General features: G+C 42.1%; 2 protein-coding genes across 5 annotated transcripts in view; one reads left to right on the top strand and one right to left on the bottom strand.

Annotated features, from left to right (window-relative positions):
• The window catches only part of SLC49A4 (solute carrier family 49 member 4), a 72265-nt gene extending 58498 nt beyond the window's left edge, over positions 1–13767 (bottom strand). The window contains exon 1 of the mRNA XM_075028789.1: positions 13392–13767. Within this exon, the coding sequence (XP_074884890.1) occupies positions 13392–13767 (376 nt within the window). The remainder of the gene's footprint in view (positions 1–13391) is intronic.
• An 18-nt stretch (positions 13768–13785) lies between these two features.
• HSPBAP1 (HSPB1 associated protein 1) overlaps positions 13786–25141 on the top strand; it is a 38765-nt gene continuing 27409 nt past the window's right edge. The window contains exon 1 of one of the 4 annotated variants that reach the window (XM_075028788.1): positions 13786–13936. In XM_075028788.1, the coding sequence (XP_074884889.1) occupies positions 13879–13936 (58 nt within the window). In that variant the 5' untranslated portion in view covers positions 13786–13878. Of the gene's footprint in view, positions 13937–14039; positions 14372–21766; positions 21813–25141 lie in introns of those variants that run through there. The other 3 variants (XM_075028785.1, XM_075028786.1, XM_075028787.1) reach the window with 3 other exon arrangements.

Genomic DNA, 25141 nt, shown 5'->3' with positions numbered 1-25141 from the left:
TCGGACCTCTTCCTACGCGAATCCTACAACACAGCCCAGTTCCACCTTTCAGTGTAGGACTGCACAGCAAGGGTAGATGCCATTGGACACTGTCCTTCAATTTCCATCTGACATAAACAGCAGGCAGACTGAGATCACCAGACAAAGTATGTACTAGAAACCTCTTGAAATGTAGATGCAGGAGGTAATGATCTTCAGAGGGGCAATTTCTCTTTATAATACTGTACAGCTGTTGCAACAGAATCTGTCAGCAATAGCTGCCCAGTTAACACCCAGGCTATCAAGAGGAGTTTGAAATTTCTTAGAAATTAATTTATCTGCAAAATTTAAATTAAAGGAAACAAACTTTGTAGGTACAAACACAGCAACTTCAAGTAAAATAGTTCCTGTGGTTTGATACGGACTCTCTAATCGGAGTCAGAAATTCAGAAGAGCCAATATACCAGAAGTGTCATCACCAGCAACGTGGGGGACCCACAGGGAAGTCCCTGCCAAATCAGGAAGAAAGACTGGTGCCAGGGACCAGATCTCATCCAAAGATAAAGTTATTTCTGCTGCTAGCACTTGTTGGACAGACACAGCAAGGCTGAGTGCAAAACTGAAAATGAGGGCCAATACTCGTCCCCAGTTTTTTTCAGTGTAACTCTCAGATTGAAAACATGCATTCTCTGCATAAACGTCATCACGTGAGTCCTTGTAAGAAGAGCATCACTCCCGAATTTTGCGGTTAGTTAAGAATCTTGTAAAAAATCCCAATATAACTCAGAGACTCAAAGCATAAAATTTAGCCAGCCAAGTGTTTCAGAGAGAAGACACTCATCTTGAGGGAAATGACTGAACACGTGTAACAACTAAAACAGATACAGAATCTGCTAGGACATAATTATGAGAAGTAAAGCTAAATATAATGCAATTGAGAATTATTATGACAATCATGCAACTACTCCCCAATTCCTGAGCTGCTGAATCTTTCTCTATGTGCGATTATAAGGAAACCAAGACACTTAAGTAGTCACACTCTAACTGCACCATTTGCTTCTGGTTTGTATTGTAAATACTCCTCTTGGTTTTTTTGTTTGTTTGTTTTCTCCCTCCCCCCCCAACATTCACTAAAGCGTATTACAATCCTTGTTTTTCTGTTTAGTCTAGATATAAGAATTTGACTGCACCTCTTAGAAGGAATAACAAGCTATCACAACCATGTCAAGAGGCTGCAGGGTGCTTTTGTCTCATTTGCATCAATGAGGTCAAGCCAATGCCATCAGTGGACCCATCCTGTTTTTAACATTATCCCAGCATATTAAACAAGCACATAATCAATCTCTAAAAAGATGTCAAGAAAAGTATAGCTTAATTGTCCAGCTCTCTAATCCTCTACACTTAGTCGTTACAAACTTAATAACCCAAGATCTTATAAGGTGTCTTACAGAGTTAGGTCCACTACCATGGATTTAACCATGGTTGGTGGCAGACTATACCTGTAAATACAAAGTATTTGTGCAGTAGTTTAGAAGTTTGGTACTGTAAATAAAGTAGTCCTGATTTTAAGAACTGACCAGGCTTAATCTGAGCTTTTGGATATATGAAAAGGTAGTTTCTAAGTATTGAAGTTTCCTTCCATATGTCAGCTAAGGATTTTGAGGCATCCTAACAGTTTAATATCAACAATGGAAAAACAAATGGCAAAAGATGCAGATTAAAAATCTGCATTGCAAGTTTCTACAAGTGTTGTAAATTCTATTTATCAATCGAGAGGCTGACATTTTGCCTGAACAGATAAACAAAGCGCTGAGTTGAATGGTATTTGCCTGGAGATCCAAATGCTGATTTTAGAATCAGTTTTAGACTCTTTACTAAATATCTCTGGCATGATTTAATACCACATTTCTTGGCTTCAAACAAGACCAATTATTGTAGCTGTTTATTGATACTATACATTTTACTGCAGAGAGCATCCATTTTCTCTGCAACTAATCCAAGTGCAATGAACCTCTCTTAATGCTTGCAGAGCACCTCTGAGAGAAGCGAGCACTGGCCTGGGCAGCGGGACCTGCATCTCTTGACATGCCTTATGAAACTGGGCAGGCCACTTACCTTCTGCTTCACTTCCCCGCCCCCCCCCTTGTTTATTCAGGCTATAAACACCTCTTCACCTGGGGTCAGTGCAGCGCTGGGATACAACAAAAAAACCAACTATGTGAGTGCTTACTAAATGTGTGAAATTAATATATAAACACTTTTAAGAATTTTTCTTTCTTCCTTCACCTCAGGTATCTGCTTTCTACTCTCAACTCCAATATTTACTGAAACATGAAGATTCAGGTGAATCATTTAATCTGTCTTTTCCATTTGATAAACTAAAAAACTATGTGTGTGTGTGTGTACGTGTGTGCTAGTGTATACATACAGGGAGAGATGCAGAGCAACTGACAAAAACAGCTAATAATGCAGTCGAGGACTAAACATCTTCATTAATTTTGAAGCTAAATTATGGATGCTCATTAACAAGTCAAAAGTACAAGACAACAAGCCTTCTCTCTAGCTCTCACTGTTGTATTCCTGGATGAACGCCGGCAACTCAAGCCCTTTCAGCACCAAACAAGGGGAAGGAAGCTTTTTCTTTTCTCTTCCCGCTCATTTGAAGGACTCCCAATTGCCCAGCAGGCTTAATTACCACACAACTAACTACAGATCCTTACCTGTCGCGACAAATAGGAAAAACAATCTCTCTTGTACACATCTATCAGGGAAGATGTTCTGTCATTGTCTTACTGTACTTGCCCACACCACCCAATGGTGCATGAAATTCTTCAAGAAATACAGAGGCATTTTGCTTTGCCACAACAGAGTATCAAGAAGCAACCATGCAGCAAGGACTGGCAGCTATGCTAGATACCGCCTAGTGCATCCACTAAGCAGGACACTAAGTGCAAAGTTTCTCCTTTTTACTATCCCTGCTGCAAGCTGGGGAAAAAAGAGCCCTAAGAGTCTCATCAATGTAATATCCATGTGGGTCTTGTGACTTGTAGGAAAGGTCACTGGAGTGAGCTCTCAATTTTCCTGTGTGTCAACAGTTTCAATGTTACTTTAACAGTAAAATGCATCAGACACTATTTAGGGTACATAGATCATCCTAAAAGGCACCCTTTGCAGCACTGTAATGGATCCTAAACCCATTACATTTTTTAAGGCTCCTAATAAATTCTTTAGGTTCCCATGATTAATTAAAAATATAACAACTCCACCTTCCTCAAATATTCAAAAGGGATGGCGCTCAACAAAAATAACCAAATAAAACAAAAATAGTTTCTAAATGCAGTTGTACTCGACATCCTGTATTCCAGAAAAACATCAGCAGACTTTGCAAAAAGCAGAAGACCTCTCACTTTCAAAACATATCACTCCCTCAGGCTGAGTCATATGAATCTCCAGCTTTAGAAAGAGGAAAAATCTAAAAAACCTCTCTACTACAAATCTGCATGAGAAAGCTTAATTTGTAGCTTTTGAGGAAGTTAGAGCATCGATCACAAGCTTCTGCAGCACAATTATAGTTGCACCACAGCTACAGAGCCACAATAGCACATGCACGTGAGAAGCATTAAAAAACAAAATTACAGCAGGAAGTGATGGAATAGCTCTGAATGTCACCACTGAGAGAGAGGCAGAGCAAGCCACTACTTCCCTTGCCCCAGGATTATAACTAAAAAAATTCTTAAAGAAACTTGTACCAGCAAGGCATTTGGTCTGCTCAGCTGAGGCTATACTAGGTTGCCACTGGGAGAATTCAAACAACATGCTCCAAGAAAATTTGCAAAATATCCTAACAGAGAATTACCAAAACATCATGTTTCTTAAATTTACTTCTGCTCATCTCAGCACTGACCTTGGTTTTGGAGGGTTTGGGTGTTTTTAAACAAATAGTTTATATAAACCAAATATTTCTGGCAATGTCAGACTACAGATTTTCACAACAGAGAATATTATTTCAGGACCTGTGCTATGCACTATCTACTTCTTCAGCTCTGAAAAGGCAAGCAAATATCCCTGTTTTACATAGCTCCTTTCCCACAAGCAAGGCATTTCTTAACAGAAAAAAAAATATAGGCAGAAATTGGCAATGCAGAAAATATCCAAACTTTATTAACAAGTAATGAACCTCATTTTTGCATTTGCTTCAGACTAGTCTTTCACTCCTAAAACATAACATGAAACTAACTTCTAAAAACAACATCAGCCAAAAATAATGAATATTTTTTTTGTTTGTTTGTGAAATGGTAATGCTGTTACTGGAATTTAGAAATCGGTAAAGCTGGGTTAGTTCAGCATTACCAAATGAAAATGGTCTTTCTTTGTTCATACTTAGTTTCTTCTGATAGGAAAAAGAAAGAGTATCATATTAATTCTTTAAAGGAAACTGTTTTCTGTAAAGGAAGCAGATTCAACTTTTGCAGGCCAGAACCTGATCTGCTCTTTTTTCTCTTTAATGGAATTATAAACTAATAGCTATGAATTATAAATACAGTATAAACATACAGCTAGCAAAATGAATGCAATACAACTTTCCCATGTTTACTACTTCCATAATAAAAATCTATGAGAAAGCCCAAGGGACTTTGCTAACAGTGGAATTATTGTTGTCATTTATGTTAGAGAAGTTAGCATCAGCTGCCTTTATGTAGCATGGCTGCCACACTGTTAAAAACTTCTAGAAGAAAGGAGATTGGCAAAATTTAAATGTTTTTAAAACGCAGCAAGGCAGCGGACAACGTAATGGTATTTTAGCATTTTCTGTCGCGTTCCACGAGGCTTTCCAGAAGGGGAGAGACACCAGCCAGAGGGGCCACATCGATCCCAGCATCCCTCTTGTGCCTCCATCACGAGGCCAGACGTCTGTCACCACCAAACCCAGGCAAGAAGGAACAGCCGCCCTCCCCTGCATCAGCAGCGCCTGGGGAGCCCTGCAGGGAGCAGGCAGCCGTGGTCCAGGGCACCTCGGGGAAGGGGAGGGTGAAGGAGGGGCCGATACAGCCTCTTGCCAGCAAAAGGCACTGCCAGGTGCAGTTCAGAGGTTGGGTTGTGCAGAGGCAAAAGATGGGGACCTTGTTGGAAATAAGAAAAGGCAAAAAAGGTCAATGGCCTTCAAAGAGACTTCCCAGCTCCTGGTTTTAAAAGCGCTTCTGAAGTCAGTTCACAAAAGCTGTGTTTGCTGATCTGCGGCTAGGGTGCTGTGCAGGCAGCCCAGGAGGGCTGCAGGCACCTGCCACCCCCATCATTTGCTGCTGGCTACCTAAGTCACATTTGCAACCACCCCTTGCTCGCTCAGCATCTTTTTCCCTGTGCCTCCTACTCATCTCGTTCCTCCACCTTTCCCATCCCCACCACTCCCTGCCCTCCAGCTCCAGATCCCATTTCTGCATCTGTGCCTCCCATGCTTCACCCACTACCTTGTCCCCATACTCTCCCTTTCTCTCTATCTCTTCCCACCTATCCAAGGGCTTTTCTCACATCTGCTCTCACTCCTTTGAGCCCTGAAGCTTCTCACATCCAACCTCTTCTACTTCTCAACAAGTGGAAGGAGTGGATGGCAGAGGAAAACGGAAGGACAAGATGTGCACACCACAACAGCAAGGAGACACACAGGTGAGGCAGGAGACAGAGAACAGGAAGGAGTCAGATTAGGAAGAATTTCGGTCAAGAGAAGGTTACGAGGGATAGTAAAAATACATGAGCATACAACAGGGGAGATATCAGTGCATAGCTACCGTAGTATTATACTCTCTGTAGTCAACTTCTAAAAGCTACTGTTGACAAAATATCTTCCCAGCTGGAGCTGTGTCCTGACCCAGTTCTGGGATGCTTAAGTGCTTTAACTCTGCTTGTGTTAACAGCTGCATAATAAAAGTAAGGGATCGTATTTACACTGGTAAATGATTTCCCTATTCATCAATTTGTCAACATCAAGGTATAGCGAGTTACATACCCTACGCTCACTGTGCCTGTATACTCAGTGCACCAAAGCCTCAAGATAACGTTATCCTCGGATTACATGGCCATTACTATTCTCACATGAGCTATGCAAACATGTTAGGATTTTACTTTCCATCATGAAAAAGTTACTTTAAATCCAGCATGCAGTTTCCTGATATTCTTCAGTATGTGGTATTTCAAGCAGCTGTCCTAGCACCACTGCTGCAGCTGCAAATAAGTGTGCAAAGAGCACGGCAGTTGTGTAAAGGGTAGCAGTATAAAGAGAAATGTCTGTGGAAACACAGTACAAAGAGCTGGGGGGAATACCATCTAACAGAAAGAACTAGTTCCAGAACAGGACATCTGTCTACAGCCATGATTGATGCTTTCAACTCAACCTGGCCCATCAGGAGGTATGGGAAGTGCTGCTAACAATCAAGCTAGTATTGCTATGATGAATCATAGTGTCATCAAGTTAATACAACTCATCAGATCCTAATTAAACCACTCTATGTTGCTAATCACTCTGTGTATCTCAAGTGGTCTTTTACAGCATGCCTGACTCCAGTGAGGGTGGGCCAATCAATTCTCTAATGACTCCTCACTTCTGCAAGCACTTGCACAAATGCTCTGTGGACTTTCATGCAGCCACAGTGTATAAAATTAAGCAATAAAGGCTAAGTTTGGTTCAGTCTTCCTTTTTCTTTTCTTCTGATGGTATAGAGGAAAAGTATGTCTATACAAACACACACACCAGCAACTCATCAAAATAAGTTTTGTAAAATCAAGCTGATCAAATATCTGCTCTAGTGGGATTTACCTATATTCAGCTCTTTAATTGCTTCTTTCATCTTTCCACATGAAAAACAACACTTCATCTCATTTCTTCCAAGATTTGTTAGCTTAGGAAAATTAATCCCGTTCACAAAATTTGATAGGTGTGGATCAGTATCACTAATAAGACAATGAAATATGCACCATTCATAGCATGCAGTAGATGATGTCCACAGCATGAGAGAGAACAGACTGCGGTAAAACAGGTATTTTCCTTCAAATTTCTTTTGCATTTGGTTGAAGTGCATCAATCACTTGCCTTTTCACCAAATACATACAGCTTTCACTTCATATGAGTCCAGGCATTCTCTTCCCCCCCTGCCGTGGAGAATGCCTTGACTTATATGAAGCAAAAGCTGTATTTCATAGAATCATAGAATTCTTTAGGTTGGAAAAGACCTTCAAGATCATCAAGTCCAACCGTCAACCATGCCCACTAAACCATGTCCTGAAGTGCCTTGTCTACATGCTTTTGAATACCTCCAGGGATGGTGACTCAACCACTTCCCTGGGCAGCCTGTTCCAATGCCTGACAATGCTTTCAGTAAAGAAATTTCTTCCTAACAACCAATCTAAACCTCTCCTGCTGCAACTTGAGGCCATCTCCTCTTGTCCTACCACTAGTTACTTGATAGAAGAGACCAGCACCTGCCTCACTACAACCTCCTTTCAGGTAGTTGTAGAGAGCAATATAAATGTAGAGAGCATATATTTCAATAGAATCAGTTGTTTACGATAAGACTACTTTCTGTAATCCCAGCATGTTTCAGTCAAGCACCAGAAACGTCACACTTTCCTTTCTCACTGGCTCCTTACCATTCTACCCACATTTTCATACCTGTAAGTTTTCCCATAGGTATTTGTTTCCTGTAGGCTGTACTAACCTACCAAAACCATAATGTCTGTATAAACCTTTTCTATTGTTGAAGTGTGTAAATCTGTTTAGCTTGATCTCACCAAATTATATTAAAAGTTTTACAGCCTCACACTGAGCCTTATCCTAGGCATCTGTAGCTGAGGTTCACACTTGAACTTGAGCCATGAATTATCAAATTGGTCATTTTGAAATACTGGCCACCTATCTTGCAGTCATGCATCTGAGATAAGAAAAGTCTGTTTCTGAGATCATGACAAAAAGGAGCTGAAAATGTGTTTCTTTGCCACAAGGTGAAAACTCAGACTTTAAAGGTTCATAATTCACCTATTTTTGTCCTCCTTCTGTTAACCAAAACCCCATGTGTTTATGATAGCTTGGGACACGACAGAACTATGGATACTTCCATTAAAAACTCTGCACGTTCTTGTGAGTGCCACCATGGAAAGTACTTCACACTATCCATCCATACCAGCAGCAATACCTATCAGCAACTAGACCTGCTGTAATTTTTCCAAGTTATCAGTAACATGCTCCAATTTATATTTACTACCATGTTGTCTGAGAGCCTGAATGACAGACATGAACCCTGAAATGACAGCCACAATGGAAACACTTAAGGGAAAGAAAGTCTTCCCCACCTATTGGCTTCACTTGACCTTTCATGTTTCCACTGGCTTCTGAACAACCACCTGCTTCCTCTTTGCTCTCTGTACCCACCTTTACATCTCTCAAAATAAAACCAAAGGCATTTTATGAACACTTCCTAGATGAAAATCTAGGGGGAGAACAAGTTAACTTGAAGTCTTCTCCCTTCTGTCCCAGTGACCCTAGATGTGAGTTAGAGGAGTCCAAAGGTCCCCTGAAAGTAAAATCGGTGTTTCCATGCATTCAGCACAAAGTGACAATCTGAGAACTTCAAACATGAAAGCTGCTATGCAGAATTCTCTTTATCCATCATGTGTAGTTTATTTTATATAGAGAATAGTTATTAAGACATTTTTATATTAGTAAGGCCTGATTTAGTACTCATACTCAATATTCATGACTATTTTGTCAGACTGTATTAAAGGATTTAACCTCAAAATTCCCAGGTGGAAGAGATAAGAACTATCAAATGTCTCAGAGAAGGAAACTGAGAAGCATGATTTAGGAGACAGCAATGACATCAAGAGTTTGATATTCAGGAAAGGAATAACTATTTGTACAAGTAAAAACATTCATGGTTTTAATAGACAAGCCAATCTCCATTAAAAACCAAAATCTGATTAATGAAGTTTTCTCTCTACTTCATAATTTAATCACTAGGATAACAATGCCATGTAAATTTAATTTCAGCAAAATAAAGTTACTAAGAACTATGCAACCCATGTAAGCATATATCATTTTATAAGAAAGGACCAAGAAATAGATTACATTTCACTGTTACAAGTAATGTGTCACATTTCTTCAAACTCAGTATAAAACTGTGTTCACTGTATTCCAAAAATTAATGAAAAATATCAACATTCTATTCAATTTGTTTAATTTAAGTTATCATAAAGTATTTCATTCTTCATTGCCTCTTCTTGCTTATATGGGAACATAATGAAGACTGACATTATATATTGCTTCTAGGTCTCACCTTGTAACTATGAACTTAACTAATAAAATAAACCAGTGAACCAGATCCATAGAAGTATGTAAGCTTTTGATTTGCAGTTAGATATATAAACATCCAAACAGTTCTGTATGCTTATATTTACAGTTCCCAGAAAATGAAACACTCAAGGCACAAAACATCCACAAACACTCAAGCATCATGTGACAAATTGTAGCTAATTTTAATCATGTAAACAACAAGGGTCCATCCAACTGCACACTGAAGTAATTTCCCATTTCATTTCAGTCTTATTGAATCTCTAAAAGGTAATTATCATTTAAACAAGGACTCTCTAATCCTATTGCTAAAGAAAATGCACCAGATAAGATACATGTAGCTCCATGGCACACCCCATCTTTTAACCTTTCTTCCCTAAGAAACCAACCAAGACAACACCTGTAATTCTACTTACAGAAAAGGGTTTTCAAACCTACTTCAAAATGGCACATATTCGAAAATGATGCACGCAAATGTAATTCCTGAATTTCAACATGCACCCATCCCAGAACAGGACTAGGACACATTACAGATGGTACTGCTGTCCCTATTACAGCACCCACCCAAGGAGCATGGAGAGCTCCCCCAGGCACCCAAGAAAAAGCACGATGACAGAAGTCTCCATTCAGCCAGAGGAATCTGGGAGAGACAGCAACAGGAACGGGGCTTGCTCCCCAAAGAAGAATTTCCAACTGTGATACATGAGCCTCGCTAAGCATCTGAAAACGAATGTATTTTTGAGAACGACAAGAGCTCAGCAAAAAATACAACCTAGCTTTCAACTGACATGCCTTACAGAAACACCAGCTAAATCCAGGCTTCCTCCAACGGCTCAAGACCCTTTAAAATACAGTGTTAACACCCTTCAAAAAACTGTCTACTCCTGAGTCTGTTCAGACCTTCAAGTAAGACTCTTTTGCAATTACAGCCTTGTGAAGACCATCACTACCCTTCTGATGAAAATTCACCCTCAATTTCATAAAAAACAGGAAATCCCTATAGATCCATGGGAACACAGGCTTTAGCCAACCAAGACTGTTTGTCGTGCTATTTCTGACACCAACACCCGTTCTGGGTCACCAGAGTCCTTGGTGGAGGCATGCAGTTGCCTGTAGTATATACTGTAGAAATTCCCCAGGGAGCCAAAAGTGACACCATCTATACACCTCTCCCAGCCCAGGTATTGCCTGGGCTGCAGGCATTGCCTGTGCCAACTGCAAACAGGCCTCCACAAAAAATCCAGGAGACACACTTGGCAGGTCAGGAGGGAAACGGTCACAAAGACCAAGAAACCCTTTGAGGTTAGAAAAAAATGTAATTTCTCCATTTAGCTCCCTTCTATACAGAACCAAAGAACAGATCATTTGGAGCTTATTTAGCATACCTTTTACTAAAAATAAACACTTGTCCTCTCTTCTGAGAAAACCCCACACTTCTCTGAGAAACCGTGATGGAACTGAAGCACGCAGCCCAAGAAATGCTTCTTCCAAGTAGGATTATTAACATGCCTATTGCTGAATATTTAACCTTTCAACTTCTAATTAGTTAAAAAGTAAAAAATAAAAATAATAATAAAAAAAATTACCAAACCCTTATAAGCAGTACTGAAATAAGAAACAAGCGCATAAGAATTAGAACAGAAGTTTAGTATGGAAACAGATCTATGTTTCAAACTATATGCTACAACAAACAACTAAAAACCAAAAAGACAAATACTTTTGGACTTTGTCTGAAGCATCATAACACAAAATCAGACTTAACTGACAGCAGGCAGCTACTTATCAATATCAGTTAGATATACTTCTGACTGTGAAGTATAGGACCATCTAACAGCAGAATCGCCTCTCAAATTCTGACATGCATCATCTACAGTGTCATACTTCTGATACATGCCAGGTTTTACATGTTGACACTTCACAAATACATTTTTTTCCTGACAGTTCCTTTACTAGCTAACTCCAGTGACAGATGATTGAAGCCAGCGAGTAAATGGTGTCATTTCTCTGTATTTTTGGTGGAGAGTAACTTTGGTGTAACAACAAGCATTTGTACCCCTAAGCAAGTGAAATACTGCCCTTGCAAGGTCAGACCCAACCTTACAGCTTCAAAGCAGCAGAGTCATGCTCCTCCTGGAACATCCATATTCCAAAGAGCAGATACCTCCCTGCAACATGCCTCCAGTAGAAACATGCGCCATGGGAGAGCTGGGCAGCAGTAGCTCTCCTCTTTGCTCCATGAGAAACCAAGTGGCAGGACTCCACCGTCACTTCCAAAGTGAACAGCACCACATTCTCAGTGGGAGACTCAGAAAACACCATGAAACGCAACAGGGCCCACACAAAATCTGCTGCTATGCAAAGAACATGCTCCAGAGCCCTTATGTACTCCTTATGCATAAAGCCAATGAGCTGAGATGCTCTATTTAAGTTATCAACCAAAATTCTCTCAACAGGGAAAGCAACAAAGCAAGAGCACAGGGGTAGTATCAATATCTCCACTAAACATGGAAATAAAAAAAACCCAAAACAACAAAACAAAAAAGAAAAACACCCAAGCAATCAGTTAAAGTAATGTGCAAAACACTTGTATACAAATTCTCATTAAAACAAGCTATGTGTGAAACCCAGAAATCCAGCCACTATATTACTAATCACATTAAAGAAACAACAAAACACTACTGCTTCTTCTCCCGTGAGTTACTTCGAAACTTCTCCAGTCTTTTTCTGCATTGCTCAGAATCAACTTCATAGAAAATGGAAGAAATAAAAATACAGTCTCGGTTCTACAAGCACAGGTTCAAGTTTAGCTTTATTTCCTTCATACCATGAGCAGAATCATTGTCTTCACTGTACAAAACAACTTACTTTAAGATAATTAACAACACTATTATACAGCAGTCTAAACAGACATTGTCAACTTAAGTCTAAATTGCTTGAGAGGAAACTGGCTGTACAGCCACCATGGACTCATTTGGGGAACGCTTTTTCGGCCCAGTAGGTTTTACTCCCCCAACACCTCTTCAGTTTTTGGAAAGGCAATTCCAATTCTGACACACAGGCCTTCTCAGCTACAACTCTTCTCCCTGCCTGCCTGCCTTCACTTCCCCCCTTCTCTCCCCACAAATGAGCTATTAATTCCTAAATAAATAGAACGAGTAGCACTTAATATTGGAAGCCACAAGGGTACGTAGGCTCTTATCTCCTGTTTAGAGGCCTGTGTAAACAGGAATTAAAAGACTAAATGTTTCTGTGGATTTAGGCCCAAAAGCTCAAATCTGCAAACACAGGTACTTGACCTCGCCGGAGCGGTCCCCGGGGTGACCACAGATGAACTACGCAGGCCCTGGAGAAGTTCTCCAGAGACAAATACCATTTCCAGAAGTTTGCTACCGCGACGCAACGGCCTGAACACAAATTAGGAAACCCTCCCTTGTGCTCGTCTTCTGAAACCCTGAAGCGCAACTTCTGTTTTACGTTCTCTGCCTTTGCACCTCCCTAGCGCAACGAAAAGCAAACCACTGACTTCGTGTTCAGTCTGCTTTTAAAAACAAAGTATTTCTTTCCAGATGCAGTGGCCACCCTGAGCACAGACTGACTCGATCCAAACATCAACACGGGTGTTTGTTTCACAGCCGGTTACCAGAAAACAAGACCATCTCCAAGTCAAACATCGGCAATGCCAGACTGGAGCACATCTCCTCCAGACCCACACCTCAGCCGCGACGTAGGATGCCGTAATTCCTCCGAGCTTTAGGAACGGCAGTAAGCACCTTCCTTGCGAATGGCCTTTGATGCGCCTTTGTTTGAGCCGTGTACTGAAAATGGCACTCAAGATTCCTTCAAAGTGCTCGTCGACCCCTTTCAAGACGGAGGCCACCAGCCCCGAGGGCAAGGAGTGTCCCCGGGCTGGCGGCGCCCCCTCCCCCGGCCTCGGGACCACCACGCCGCCCCTCACCGCGGCGTCGGCGGGCCACGGCCACGGCCACGGCCCCGGTGTCCCCGCCTGGCCCGGGGGAAGGCGCAGGAGCAGGGCGGGGAGTCCCGACCCCCCGGCCCCGCCGCCCCCGGCCCCGCTCACCCTTCTTGTCCATGAGCCACATGAAGAAGAAGCAGGGCGCGAAGCCGATGGGCCCCCAGAAGACGAGCAGGGCGATGTCCCAGCCGCTGAAGCCGAAGGCCAGGCGGGCCGAGTTCTGGATGGGGCCCCAGCTGTTCCACACCAGGCCCTGCGCGAAGCCCAGCAGCGAGAAGAGCAGCAGCACCAGCCACCGCCGCCCGTAGACGCGGCCCGCCAACGGCGCCGGCCGCCGCACCGGTACCGGCACCGCCGCCGGCACGGCCGGGCCCCCCGCCGGCCCCCGCGGCTGCGGCCGCCGCCGTTGCTGCTGCTGCTGTGGCGGCGGCGGCGGCAGGAGGGGCTGCCGCTCCTCCGCGCTGCTCCAGCCTAAGCCCATCTGCGGGGGCGCTGGCGGGGGCCCGCCGGGGAGGGGGACGAGGACGGGGGAAGGGACACCCACACTTCAGCCCCCGAGCGCGGCGGCCCTGCCCCGGCCCGGCACAGCCGCATGCGCGGTCGGGGAGGGCCGGCGGCCGCCTCCTTCCTCCGCCGGCGAGGGGAGGAGGGTAAGCGGCGCCGGGGAGGAGAGCCGGGCCCTCCGCCGCCCGCGGGGAGGGAGCCGTGCCGGCGGACGGCCGCGGCCTGGGGGGGGGCGGGGAAGCCGCCGGGTCGTCGCCCCCGCGGGGTAGAGGGAGCTCGGTTTCCGGGGCAGGAGCGGGGCGGCCCGTGGGAGCTCGCCGCTGGGGGGGCGAGGGGCCACTCGGGTGTCACCGGAGGGGCCGGGGGAAGCTGCCGCCTCGGGGCCGCCGCCAGCCCCGGCCGTCACGCTGCCGCCGCGGCTCCGCCCCGCGCGGCCGGGCGCCGCGGGCCGGGCTCGCTCCGGGGCCGGGCTCCCCCTTCCGTTAGGGAGGGCGGTGCCGAGGGGAGCCCGCCGGAGCCGCCCCGGAGGCAGCGCCGGAGGAGCATGGCCGGGGCGGAGAGCCGCCGTCCTCCCGCGCCGGGTAGGTGTCCCTCGTCCCTCCGCGCCCGCCCCGCCGCCGAGGGCGCCGCCGGGACCCGGGCCCGCCGCGCTGCGGCCTAGCGCGGCCCGGGCTGCGCGGCGAGGCCCGGGCCCGGTAGCGCGGCTCGTCTCCAGGCCGCGGAGCCTGGGGGGTGGGGAGGCGAAGCGGGGGCGTGAGCGGGGCCTCCATGGCTCTCCTTCAGCCCCTCCTCCGAAACGTCCCTCTCGGGCGTGGGCCCGGTAGGGCTGAGCTAGGTTGGCCCTTCCGCAGGTGGGGGTATCCGCCCGCGGGGAGACACCGCGGCGGAGCTTCTCCGAGGTATCTGTGCTTTTAAAGGGAGAAGTAAATTGTCTTGTGTTGAGCGGGGTACAAATCGGCCATGGCCCGAACTGGGGGGAAAGAACCCAGTAGGAGTCAGTTACAGCCTGCGCCGAAATCCATTTTAAAATAATTCGGATGAATATACCATCATGTGGGCTACACTAAGCTCATTAGAAACTATTATCATTTAAATAGATTGAAGTATATATTCATTCCATTAGGTTGCATGAGTATTTATCTGTATATCTACCATCTGCACTTGTCATAAAATTAATGGCTCGTATGCTGCACAACGCTTCATCTTCCACGAAAAAACTAGGTATTTCAGTTTGGCTTGCCTAGGCATTCTGTCACAAAGTCTGGAAGTTGGCTTGATAAATGCCTGTGTGCTTAATTGGGGAGAGCTGAACAGTGGGATCCACGCGGGCTGGTTTTCGATCCAGTGTCAGTGCCGTAACTGTTGATGTGCTGGGCAGCACACAGCTGAATTTCACACGTGCTGCCTGTCCCACAGTTTTGGAGCCAAAAGCAGACACTGCCATGAAATTCTTTCCAAAACATACAGACATTGCGTTTTGTTTAGCCTACACAGCTCTCTTTGCTAGACTGAGGTTCAAATTCAGAGTTGCACTGAAGGTGCAAAAAGGAAGTTTACACCAACTGAAATCAGCAGAACTATGATCTAAAAGAAAATAATATTTTGTCTAGAAAAGTTCAGGAAATTCCCCAGGAAAAATAAAGTTCATGCACAATTAAATAACAGGGGGACATACAGATAGTAACAAACTAAAATTTGAGCTTGCCATGTAAAACTGTAGTGATGAAAATACAGTAAAAAGTATTGGACAAGATTCAGATTTGCTTGTGACCGATGCATATTCCAGTACCACTTTGGGGCTCCAAGTAAGATTAATTCCCTGTTTTACTAGGTCTTTTTCATACATTACCACCTCAGCATTGTTTAGCCCATGCCAAAATGTTCTTTCAATCTAAAATGGCTATGTTACTACTATAATTTAATTAATTTGCTGGCATTGTGCCAAAGACAGAGTGCTGTCATTTGCAGAAGTAAACAAAGTGAAAAAATATTTCTCTCTTTGAACATTTTTCAATTAACTGTAGTAATTGTGGGGGTTTCTTAGTTGTTCTAGTGGCAGGAAACCCATCCAGAAATCAGGCAAGTGGGGCTTTGCAGTGTCCTTTAACTGCAAAACTTGCCTCTTGCCTCTGACTACCTGCATAGTAAAATGAAAACTTGAATATAATCAGGATAACTCTTTGATAACTTATCCAAGCCGCCTTATCTTATGATGGGTTTAAAGATATTTTGACTCTTGCGTGGGTCAGCAAGAAAGAGAAATTTCTGAGGAGCAGCAAGAAAAGAAAGGAGCTGTCAAAATAGGCTCAGAAAATCTAGGTGTATTTACTGTTGACTTAATCATGATTTAAATAATTTATTTTAGTTGCTTGATTTGAAATCGCTCCATCTTTTCATAGCTTCACAACCCATATGCGCATCTTTCAGTCATGGCCTGACCTTTTCTATTCCAGCTATTTAATTAACACAGTGTAATATTCTGTGTGAATTATTCTCGTTTGCAGGATATGGTACCATTTAAATTTGTTAATGTAAAGGAGCAGTGCATTGTTGATAAACTGTTGGAAACCAAATTAGCTTTATCTTGCAGCTAGCTGATTGCATTATTTCACTCATGGGTATAATACTTCTCTAAATATGCTAATTTCACTCTTTTCTCCGTGTGGTGACATTTTTACTGTTCGCATTACTGACATTTGTAGTATTTGGGGTGGGGAAATCTTTTCTTGCTTTAACCTCATTATAAAGTAGCTGAAGAGATTTGAATATTATCAGATGAAGTACACATATTCAGGCAAGTGAAAGGTTATTTTGTCTCCTGGCCCAGAACTTTCACACCTGTAGCAGGACTTGCATGGACTTAACAGCGCTTAGATTCACAATTGTGATACAGAAGCCCATCCAGTTATTAATTGCCCAACCACGATAGCGTATCCATTGATAGGTGCCTCCATTCAAACCTAAAAGCTCTCAAGGTGGTTGCATCTCTATTCATGTCTATCTGCCTATGTCTGGTCTAAAACCCTCTGGAATTCATCTCAGGAGGAGTTGGTGGCCTGGAGCTCTGATGGACTAGTGGTGATGGATAAAAATTATATGACTGAAGCTGTTATTGCTGCCAAATGCTCATCCCATCCCTGAGGCAGCCCTGGCTGATCTGCTTATGAGCTGGCACCTAGACTGTGCTGATTTAAGCCTGGCTTATTAAGCTAAACTGAAGGCTTTGACAGGTTTGTTATAACCTTGGGGCATCTGGAGAGTCTAATTCAGCTTAAACACACCTATCATGTAATGGTTGAGCTGAGCAGTCCAGGAGAGCGTCCCCACCATGGTGCAGCCCCCAGTTCCTAGTGCATTGGCAAGTGCCTTTTGCTCTCTCCAGTCATCAGGTTTTTGACAGATTTGCTCACCATGTGACTTCCTTTAGAGATATTCGATGAACTTCAGCATCCCCTTGTTTCTTACACCTCTCCCAACAACTCCTAACATCATGTGTACAATCTGGTACTTTCTTGCATCAACTCGTATCTTACAATCTGATAGGTAGCACTTGATTGCATACCCTATGAAGGCTAGGAGGATTTTGGCACAAAATGGGCAGGACCCGAAATTCATTCAGATTCAAAAGTGGCATTTAGCCAATTTTGAGTATTCCTTGCAGCATCCAAAGAGAGGCCCGTTTTCCAGGGATCTCCCTCAACTTCTAGACTTCAGCTGGAGTTGTGACAATGTAGTTTCAGAGCTGCCATAACAGCACTAGTGTAGCAGGGAGCTGTAATGGCTCTCTTCTTCACACTCCCTGTCTTAAACAACACCTTTGAAGGTGAGCCTGTGAGGTGTGAGCAAATCCCATTCTTCCTGCATCAAGTTTTGACATGCCTTTCCTTTTAGTTACTTAGGAACAGGTTGTGCAAGGATCTGCTCTGTTTTGGGCTTGGTTTGGGCACCTTCCAATCTGTGCGTTCTGTACCTTTCAGCATCTTTTCTCACCTTTCTTTGTTATTGAGAGGTAGGTAGACTTCCAGCTCAAACATCATACAATGATTTCCTTGTACTTCAGGAGGAAAAAGGTTTTACAGTGCTTCCTTTTTCTTTTTTGTAGTATCAACAAGAAATGAAAATACAGACACATCTTCAGCTTATGAAAGCTGAATGATTTTATTGTTAATTGCAAATATCAATGTTATCCAGTGGATATTCATTTATGTCTTTTGATTGCAGGCTGTGTATATCCACATTACAAAGTGACCATTGTAATGGAGATGATTCTAGGTTTGTGGTGAGCCAGAGCCCATTGCAAGGTCCTTTAGGGACATGTAGGGTAGCTCCTTTTTCTTGTGGAGTCTACCTTTGTGGCTGGCAAATGAAAGACATCTCACCAGATTCCCTGTAGACCACGCTGTAGGTTCGTTCCTGTAGCTCTCAAAAGGAATATGCAAAAGTAACACTTTTCTGCTTGTTCTGCCATTTATCACCTGCTTAACGATGAACATTTAGATGATGATTGCATCTTCTTTGAGGGGGAGGTGGAAGCTGCATGATGTCTTTCATCCAAGCGCATTTTGATGGCTACTTCCTAGGCAGCCTTCAGGCTCAGTGTCTTGGGTATTTTAGGGATGTTATATTGGAGCTCCAACCTCAGCAGACCACAGTCCCTATGTTCTTCAATTTTATTCAGGGCCACCATGTACAAGTAACTGGAAACAACATCAATAGTGTATTTTGCATCCCAAAATTGTGTTAGGGAAATCTAGTTTCAAAGACTGATGGTTTCCTGTCTTCCCAAAAACCTGAGAATGATGGAAATGAACCGAGTCATACGAAAATGTTAGGCTTGAGTTGCCAATACAGAGTGAAAATCTCCACCTGTCTCCTTGGGCTAGGACTGCCTCAGTGTAGATCTCATTGTCTCTGATGCCAGCAAGAAGAGTTAGTCATGTCACTCTGGTACTGGTCTGTCCACTGTGTCTCTGGTGAACGAGTTCTCATTTCTGATCAGACTTTGTCATTGTTCTGCTATTGTCTTACATCAAAGCAGCAACTTCATTATTGCTCTGATATAATTAATGATGTAGGCATTAGGGATTTTGTTTCTATTGGTCTGGCTATTCACGCTTGGCTGTCACACAATAGGTATGCTGTGTGCTCCCCAAATGAGTCTTCTGAAGACCTGATCGTTTAAAGATCCATACTGGAGACATAATGCTCAGAAAACATTGTCTGTTTGGAAATGTGACTCTATCATGTAATTTTGTATAGAGGCTAAACTGATTGTGTCTGTGCTTTTCTGAACAGGAACTTATATGATTTAAGATTAAGTTATTCTGTGCTTCACGGACACAACGAGTAGATAACAGTAGCACGAGATTTTGATTTCTATTGGAGTATTTCAGCAAGAGCGATGGTAAGGCAGTTCAGGTGTCTTGGTATAGAAGTGCAACTTTAACGTTTTGCAGTTTTATTGTTTTGCTAATGTTCAGGGAGTTATCTTAAATTTCTAAGTACCATGTGCTTTTGAAGACTGGATATAGAAGACATTGCTTCTAATACTAACATTGAATTAGTCAATGGTTGACGTAGTGGCATTAATGTTTAAAAGTAATCTGAAAATATTGAAGCTCCTCTACTGAAAGGACTTTTCCAGATACACTACTGAGTTTTGGTAAATTTTGCATATTGCAAGAAGCTTCCAAAATTCAAAGCAGCAGCACTGTTGTGGTTTCTTCTAAAATTAAAGGTCACCTTCAGTCTCCAGAAAAGCAGGTGCAGCTGATTAGAACAAGAGTTCATGCACATCTGAGTGGAGATTTGGGCCTGCAGAGTCCTTGATCTTTTCTGATATTTAGCTCTTGGTGTTTACAGATAAAGAAACTTTGCAGGCAGTTGTTATTTGAAAAAGAAAAGAGAAGGAAATCTCTGGAGGGAAGATGGTAAAGATACGTTGACACCACTAGCAGCAGCTTGTTGTATTATAAAGCTGTGAAAGATAAGCTTCTATGTAACAAGGCTGTGCTTTTTCAGTAAAATCAGAGTTTCTTTTATGTTTAATATTTATCTTAAAAAACAGAACTAACATTAATGAAATGTTAAGGTTGAAAATAAAATTAGAAGAGCTTGGTAGTTCACATTTTGGTGAGCTGTATTAGGTCGAATGTATCTTTAGCTCTACATTATGTCAAAGCAAGATTTTACAGTCTTTGTATGAACCCCAAGATTCAAAACATACACTGTTAACAGTTTTTCACAGACAAATCTCCTGTTGCTGCATGAGAACCTTTATAAAGAGAAATAGCAACTTGAAACAAATGTTAAGCTCACTTCTGCTTGTTTTACCCATGCTGAAAGAAATTGAATGATGTAAACAGATGGAATAATAGCCATGGTTTTTGTTTAATAGTCCTATAATAATGGCAGTCCCTGAATCTAATACCCTGATTGTGCATGTTGGTTATTGTACACTTCAGAAACTGTTCTTGAGGTTCGCATGGTGGGTCTCTCTGGTTTCTTTCAATTCAATAATTTATGTAATTCAAAAATACTTCTTTTATTCTTTTAAAGTATAATTTCATTCTGACAATTACACCTCTAATTCGCTCAGTCATCGTAATTGGTATCCTATGTAGTATAATAGTGAACAAAGTCATGTATACTTCCATCATAACCCTTTTGTGGATCAAATTCAAAAGGCTCAGTTGTATTACTGGCTATTTATTACAACGGCTTATGGGAAAAAAACATATTTTTAGAATAGTATTGACTATTTACTACAGTTGCTTATGGGAAAATGGTGTATTTTAGAAGATTTAGATTCTTTTGTTGCTGTTATTTTGAAGTTCTTGTCAGTCAAGTTTGCAGGATAGGATGACAATAAAGTCATAAATGGTTACAGTTTCTGACAGTGAATTTTATACAGTGCATTCATCAGTTTAAGAGTAGTGCATTCATATTTACTACTGACAAGGAATAGAAAAAGAAATAAACTTTACTTACAACATGAACAAATTCTTTTTTTCTTAGAAATATAGATGTTAGTTCCCTGATGTGCCAGTTCCCTTACCTTCAAACATGTTGTACTGGTATTAAGTTTTGTATTAAATTTCCCATCTATTAGGAACTGTTGTAAGGTGAGAAATGTGTATCAGTGCTGGTGGAGCATTGGGAAGAAATGGCTTTGCTACTAAATATCCTCAGCAGCAGGTGGGTGTAATTTACAGCCCAAAGAGACAGAAAGGTGGAATTATAGCAGCCTAGCTTAAGGAAGAACAGTCTCTCTTTTGGAGAAACTCTTTCATATCCTGATGGAAGGTTTTGGTCAAAGACCATAGTCTTTTCCTTCAGAAGAAAATGAAATGCCATTTATCCAACAAGTGCTTGAGTTTCATTGTGTTTCACTGTGCTTTCAGCAATTTTGCCAGTAAGAAGTATACAAAGTTCATTGGAAATAAATACATTTAGTATGACTTCTGTCAGTTGTACCTACCTATCCTAATTTTCATGAGTTTGGGGGAGTGAGAGGGGCAGGTTTTTTTTCAGATGGCAGAAGATGCAGGCAGGAGTTGTAAGGACACAGAGGGAAAGGAAGGCATTTCTTCTATTAGAGGAGACCAGAGGAACTGAGGTCATTCAATATTCAGTTAGTTAGCTGAAAACCGACATAACTGCATTCTAAAAGTGCACTACAGGATGGGAGGAGAAGAGACAACAGGCAGAAGCTGGCCAGGGGTTCAGGAAGAGCTTTCTAGGAAGAGCCCTAAGGAATTTAGGGAGGAATTTCTTAAATGTATGCTTGAGATGATATGCTATCATTTAGAGCAGGGGTGGGAAGTCTCTCACAGTGCTGTATTCTGGACTCAACCTCTTACTCCACTCCTGAGAAGTCTAGTAGCTATTTCCTTTTCTTTATCAGAAGGATGGTTTGAGGACATAGCCCACGCTCTTATCTTACTTCACGTCTTGAGTCACTCAGACTTTTTGTAAGAAAAAAATGTGAGATGCTCGGCACTGCCACAGGAGGACTGAAAAGTGAGTGCAAATACAAATTCCTCTTTTGGCCTCTTTCTTTTCTTTTGATGGCCTCCTTCCGTGGTAGCAGACACGGAGGGCAAGGAAGGGTGTGTTGACTTCAGGCTACCAGAGTAAGCTTCAGGTGCTAGTCTTACCAGTGCAGACCGGTCTATCCTGAGAGGCTCCATGCAACTGCTAACTATCCTTCAGTAGCCAAAATATCTATGCAAATCTAGGTTAGATGCCCCCTGGGTATGCTGCATCTGCAGTATTGACATTCCTTGAGTCAAAAATAATAGTAACCACAATAACTAGTCAGGAAGTAATACCTAGATGTTCATGCGGTATATCCTGAAAACTACTCGTGTATATTTAGATGCATTCTGTTTGCCCAGAGTAGGCTGATTATAGTGCATAACATTGTAATCACATGCAGATTATTTAAAGTTGTTTTTTAATTTACAGAGTTAATGTACTGTGAAATCATTAGGTCTGACCTCCAAACCAAGTCACTTCTCTTTGGTTTGGGGAGTTTCCCCATGCTCCCCCACACCTTCTCTTTTCCCACTCCTGGTTGCTGGATAGTTAAGATTTTGGAGGTTAGTTATTTTTTGAGTGACCTGGCTGCTCTGTATTAATGTCTTTAAAATGCCAATTTTTTCTTTTAACTTTTTATAATTTTCTTTTTTAAAGAAATAAAGGTAATGAAGCATTACAGATTTGCAAGAATAACAATTTGACAATGCTTTTGCCAAATACGTTACCAGGATTTCCTTGTACTCCCTCTTTTAGAAAATAATTTTAATACCTCTCAATTAAATCTCATATTTAAGCAGCAGGGTGTTTTGGCAGAAGTCAACTACCAGGCACTAATGAACTCTTCTAATTTGCTAAATTATTTTAGATGAATGACAGTACATTTAGCTTTTTAATGACAGTACATTTAACTTCTGAACAACTTTGATCAAGTCCACTTTTCGTCAGACTGCCTGCTGTGCTAAACTCTTCATTCCCAAACCCCACTCAGTTATTCAGAAAAATTGTTAATCAGAAACGTTAAATTATTTTCTCTCTTAGAAGCACAAAGTCTACTGGAAAGTACTTAGCCAATTCATCGCTTTTCTTTTACCTGCCCTCAGTGCTGAGTTTGGATGAGTCTTCATATTTGACAACACTTCATGTAAAGACGACTGGAGAGCTTTGTTTTTTTAATTGGAAGATCTGTATTTCGCAATGTGTTACCTTTCTAAAGAACACCTACATTTTTCACCAATTATATAAGCTGTCACAGTTACAAAACTTGAGCTAAAACTTGGTTTGGTTTTTCAGTTCCTGGATGGATTCTATACATGCCTTGTGTAAAGTCAAAACATGAGACAAATTATTCCTGCTTCCTTTTGTGCGGTGAAGCCACATCATTTGTTGAGCCTGATAGAAAGAACTAATTTAAAGTATTCCTTTTCTCTTTTGGATCAGAGTACAACGGAGAAAATGAAGACTCCAACAGAGCTTTTCTTTTCAAAGGGAATATGCATTTCTATTCTCCTGCTACCTGATCTCCCCTAGGAATTTGGTATCTTAATGCCCAAGATGTGCCATGGTCATTTTGTTTCTTTGCAATACCTTTTATTTATACACCTTTTACTTACACACATCTGTGTCCAAACTGTATACCCTTATATATGCTATACAACCTCATAGGAAATACTGAGAAGCAAGAGCCCAGCTTACAAGGTTTTTATGAAGCTTACTAAGGAAAAGATTATTATTATTTTAAATTACAAATTTTTCTGCTAATCTCTCTTTCAAGAGATATCTTCAGATCTCCTTTTTAATTACTTTTTACCACTCCTACAGCATACAGTTCCATCAGAAATCTCTGTTGGTCATGAGCAGAGTTCTCCAAATTATGATAATATCTATTTGATGTAGTATATGATATTTACCTTTTATCATGTGCCTTTTCTCTAAAGGCATTTAGATATGCATGATAAATATTATGGGGAAGGAATTATGTTTAGCTGACTGCTGTTCTCACCAAGGAATACATAAAACTGAATCAAGACACTTCAACATTCTTCACACAAAATCAGCAAGAATCCCCATTTGTCTTTGCAAAAACCCCTAATGATCATTTATCTAATGCTTTAAATTTTCTAAAACGTTTCAAACTTCACTGCTTATTATATCATATATATTTTATGTGATAATATCAGGAAAAGATACATACTCATTTAACAATGATTTTAATACTGTTTGAAGATAGGAATGATTAGCGTTTTACTAAGATAGACTATCCTCTTTCATTTTTTCTAAATTTTATAGGGAAATAGGTTTACAACTGAATAAACTGTGGTGACATGACACAAACCTCCAGCTAATGGAGGAGAGGCTATTTAGTCTGCCTGTGGTTTTTTTGGCTGGCATTGATACAAACTCTCCCAGTAGCTTGAGCTCTGAGCTTCCCACTGTATATTCACTGCAGTTAAAACCGCACCTTTCAAAAGGACAATATGCATGTGGAAATCACATTAGAAAGCCACGCAGAATCAACAGTTGGCTTCAACGAGCCTTCCTGTCTCTCCAGTAAAATTTCTGCTTTCGTAGCACATCCCAACTGTTGACTGAAGTTACAGGATAAACCTGAAGCTTTTGCAATAAAACTCAGCTTTACAAAATCATCCAAAAAAGTGCCACCGATTTCTTGTGTTTCTTTGGATTTACAACCTCTAAAATAATTAAATATACTGCCCTTAAAACAAAAACAATTGGGTAGTCAAAAAGACAGCCATGCAGCGATAAACTTGGCCTAAGCAGGAATAATTTAACTTTTGAGTTGGAAAACATGAAAGGTACGTCAGGCCAGCCAGCTCCTGCATCGTGAAAGCCGCCTCTATACGATATTATAATTGCACCAGTTAAAGGCGGAACAAGTTTTGTAAACCCTTGCCTTAGACTTTGAACAGCATCACTGTGAAAAAACATGCTGAGCTTCAACCTCTTCCCGTGCCTACAGCCAGCTCCTGGGAGCTGCACCGGCACGTGCTGTTGTGCCTGCAGATGGTCTTTCTGCCTTCTCTGGACCTGCTCCCTCTAGGTGTGCTAACCTATTGCTCAGAAACCCCCAGAGCCTCCTTTGGGGGTAGGGCAGGCCATATGGTAAGACATACGGTCCCCGTGAGGCCTCCTTATGTCCTGGTTGTGCAAGTTGCTGGAGCGCGAGACTGAAGGCCAAGTGTTGTAGACATCTCTGTGTCACAGCAACACCATCCTGTCAAGTGTTGCTCTGCGTTTGAGAGGAAACGTGAAAAACAAACCGAAACCCAAACTCCCTCCTGTCATCTGCC

This window comes from Buteo buteo, chromosome 5 (genome assembly GCF_964188355.1).
Source record: "Buteo buteo chromosome 5, bButBut1.hap1.1, whole genome shotgun sequence".
Taxonomy (NCBI): Eukaryota; Metazoa; Chordata; class Aves; order Accipitriformes; family Accipitridae; genus Buteo; species Buteo buteo.
Note: the sequence above shows the minus strand (reverse complement) of the source record. Positions and strands in the feature narration are given on the sequence as shown.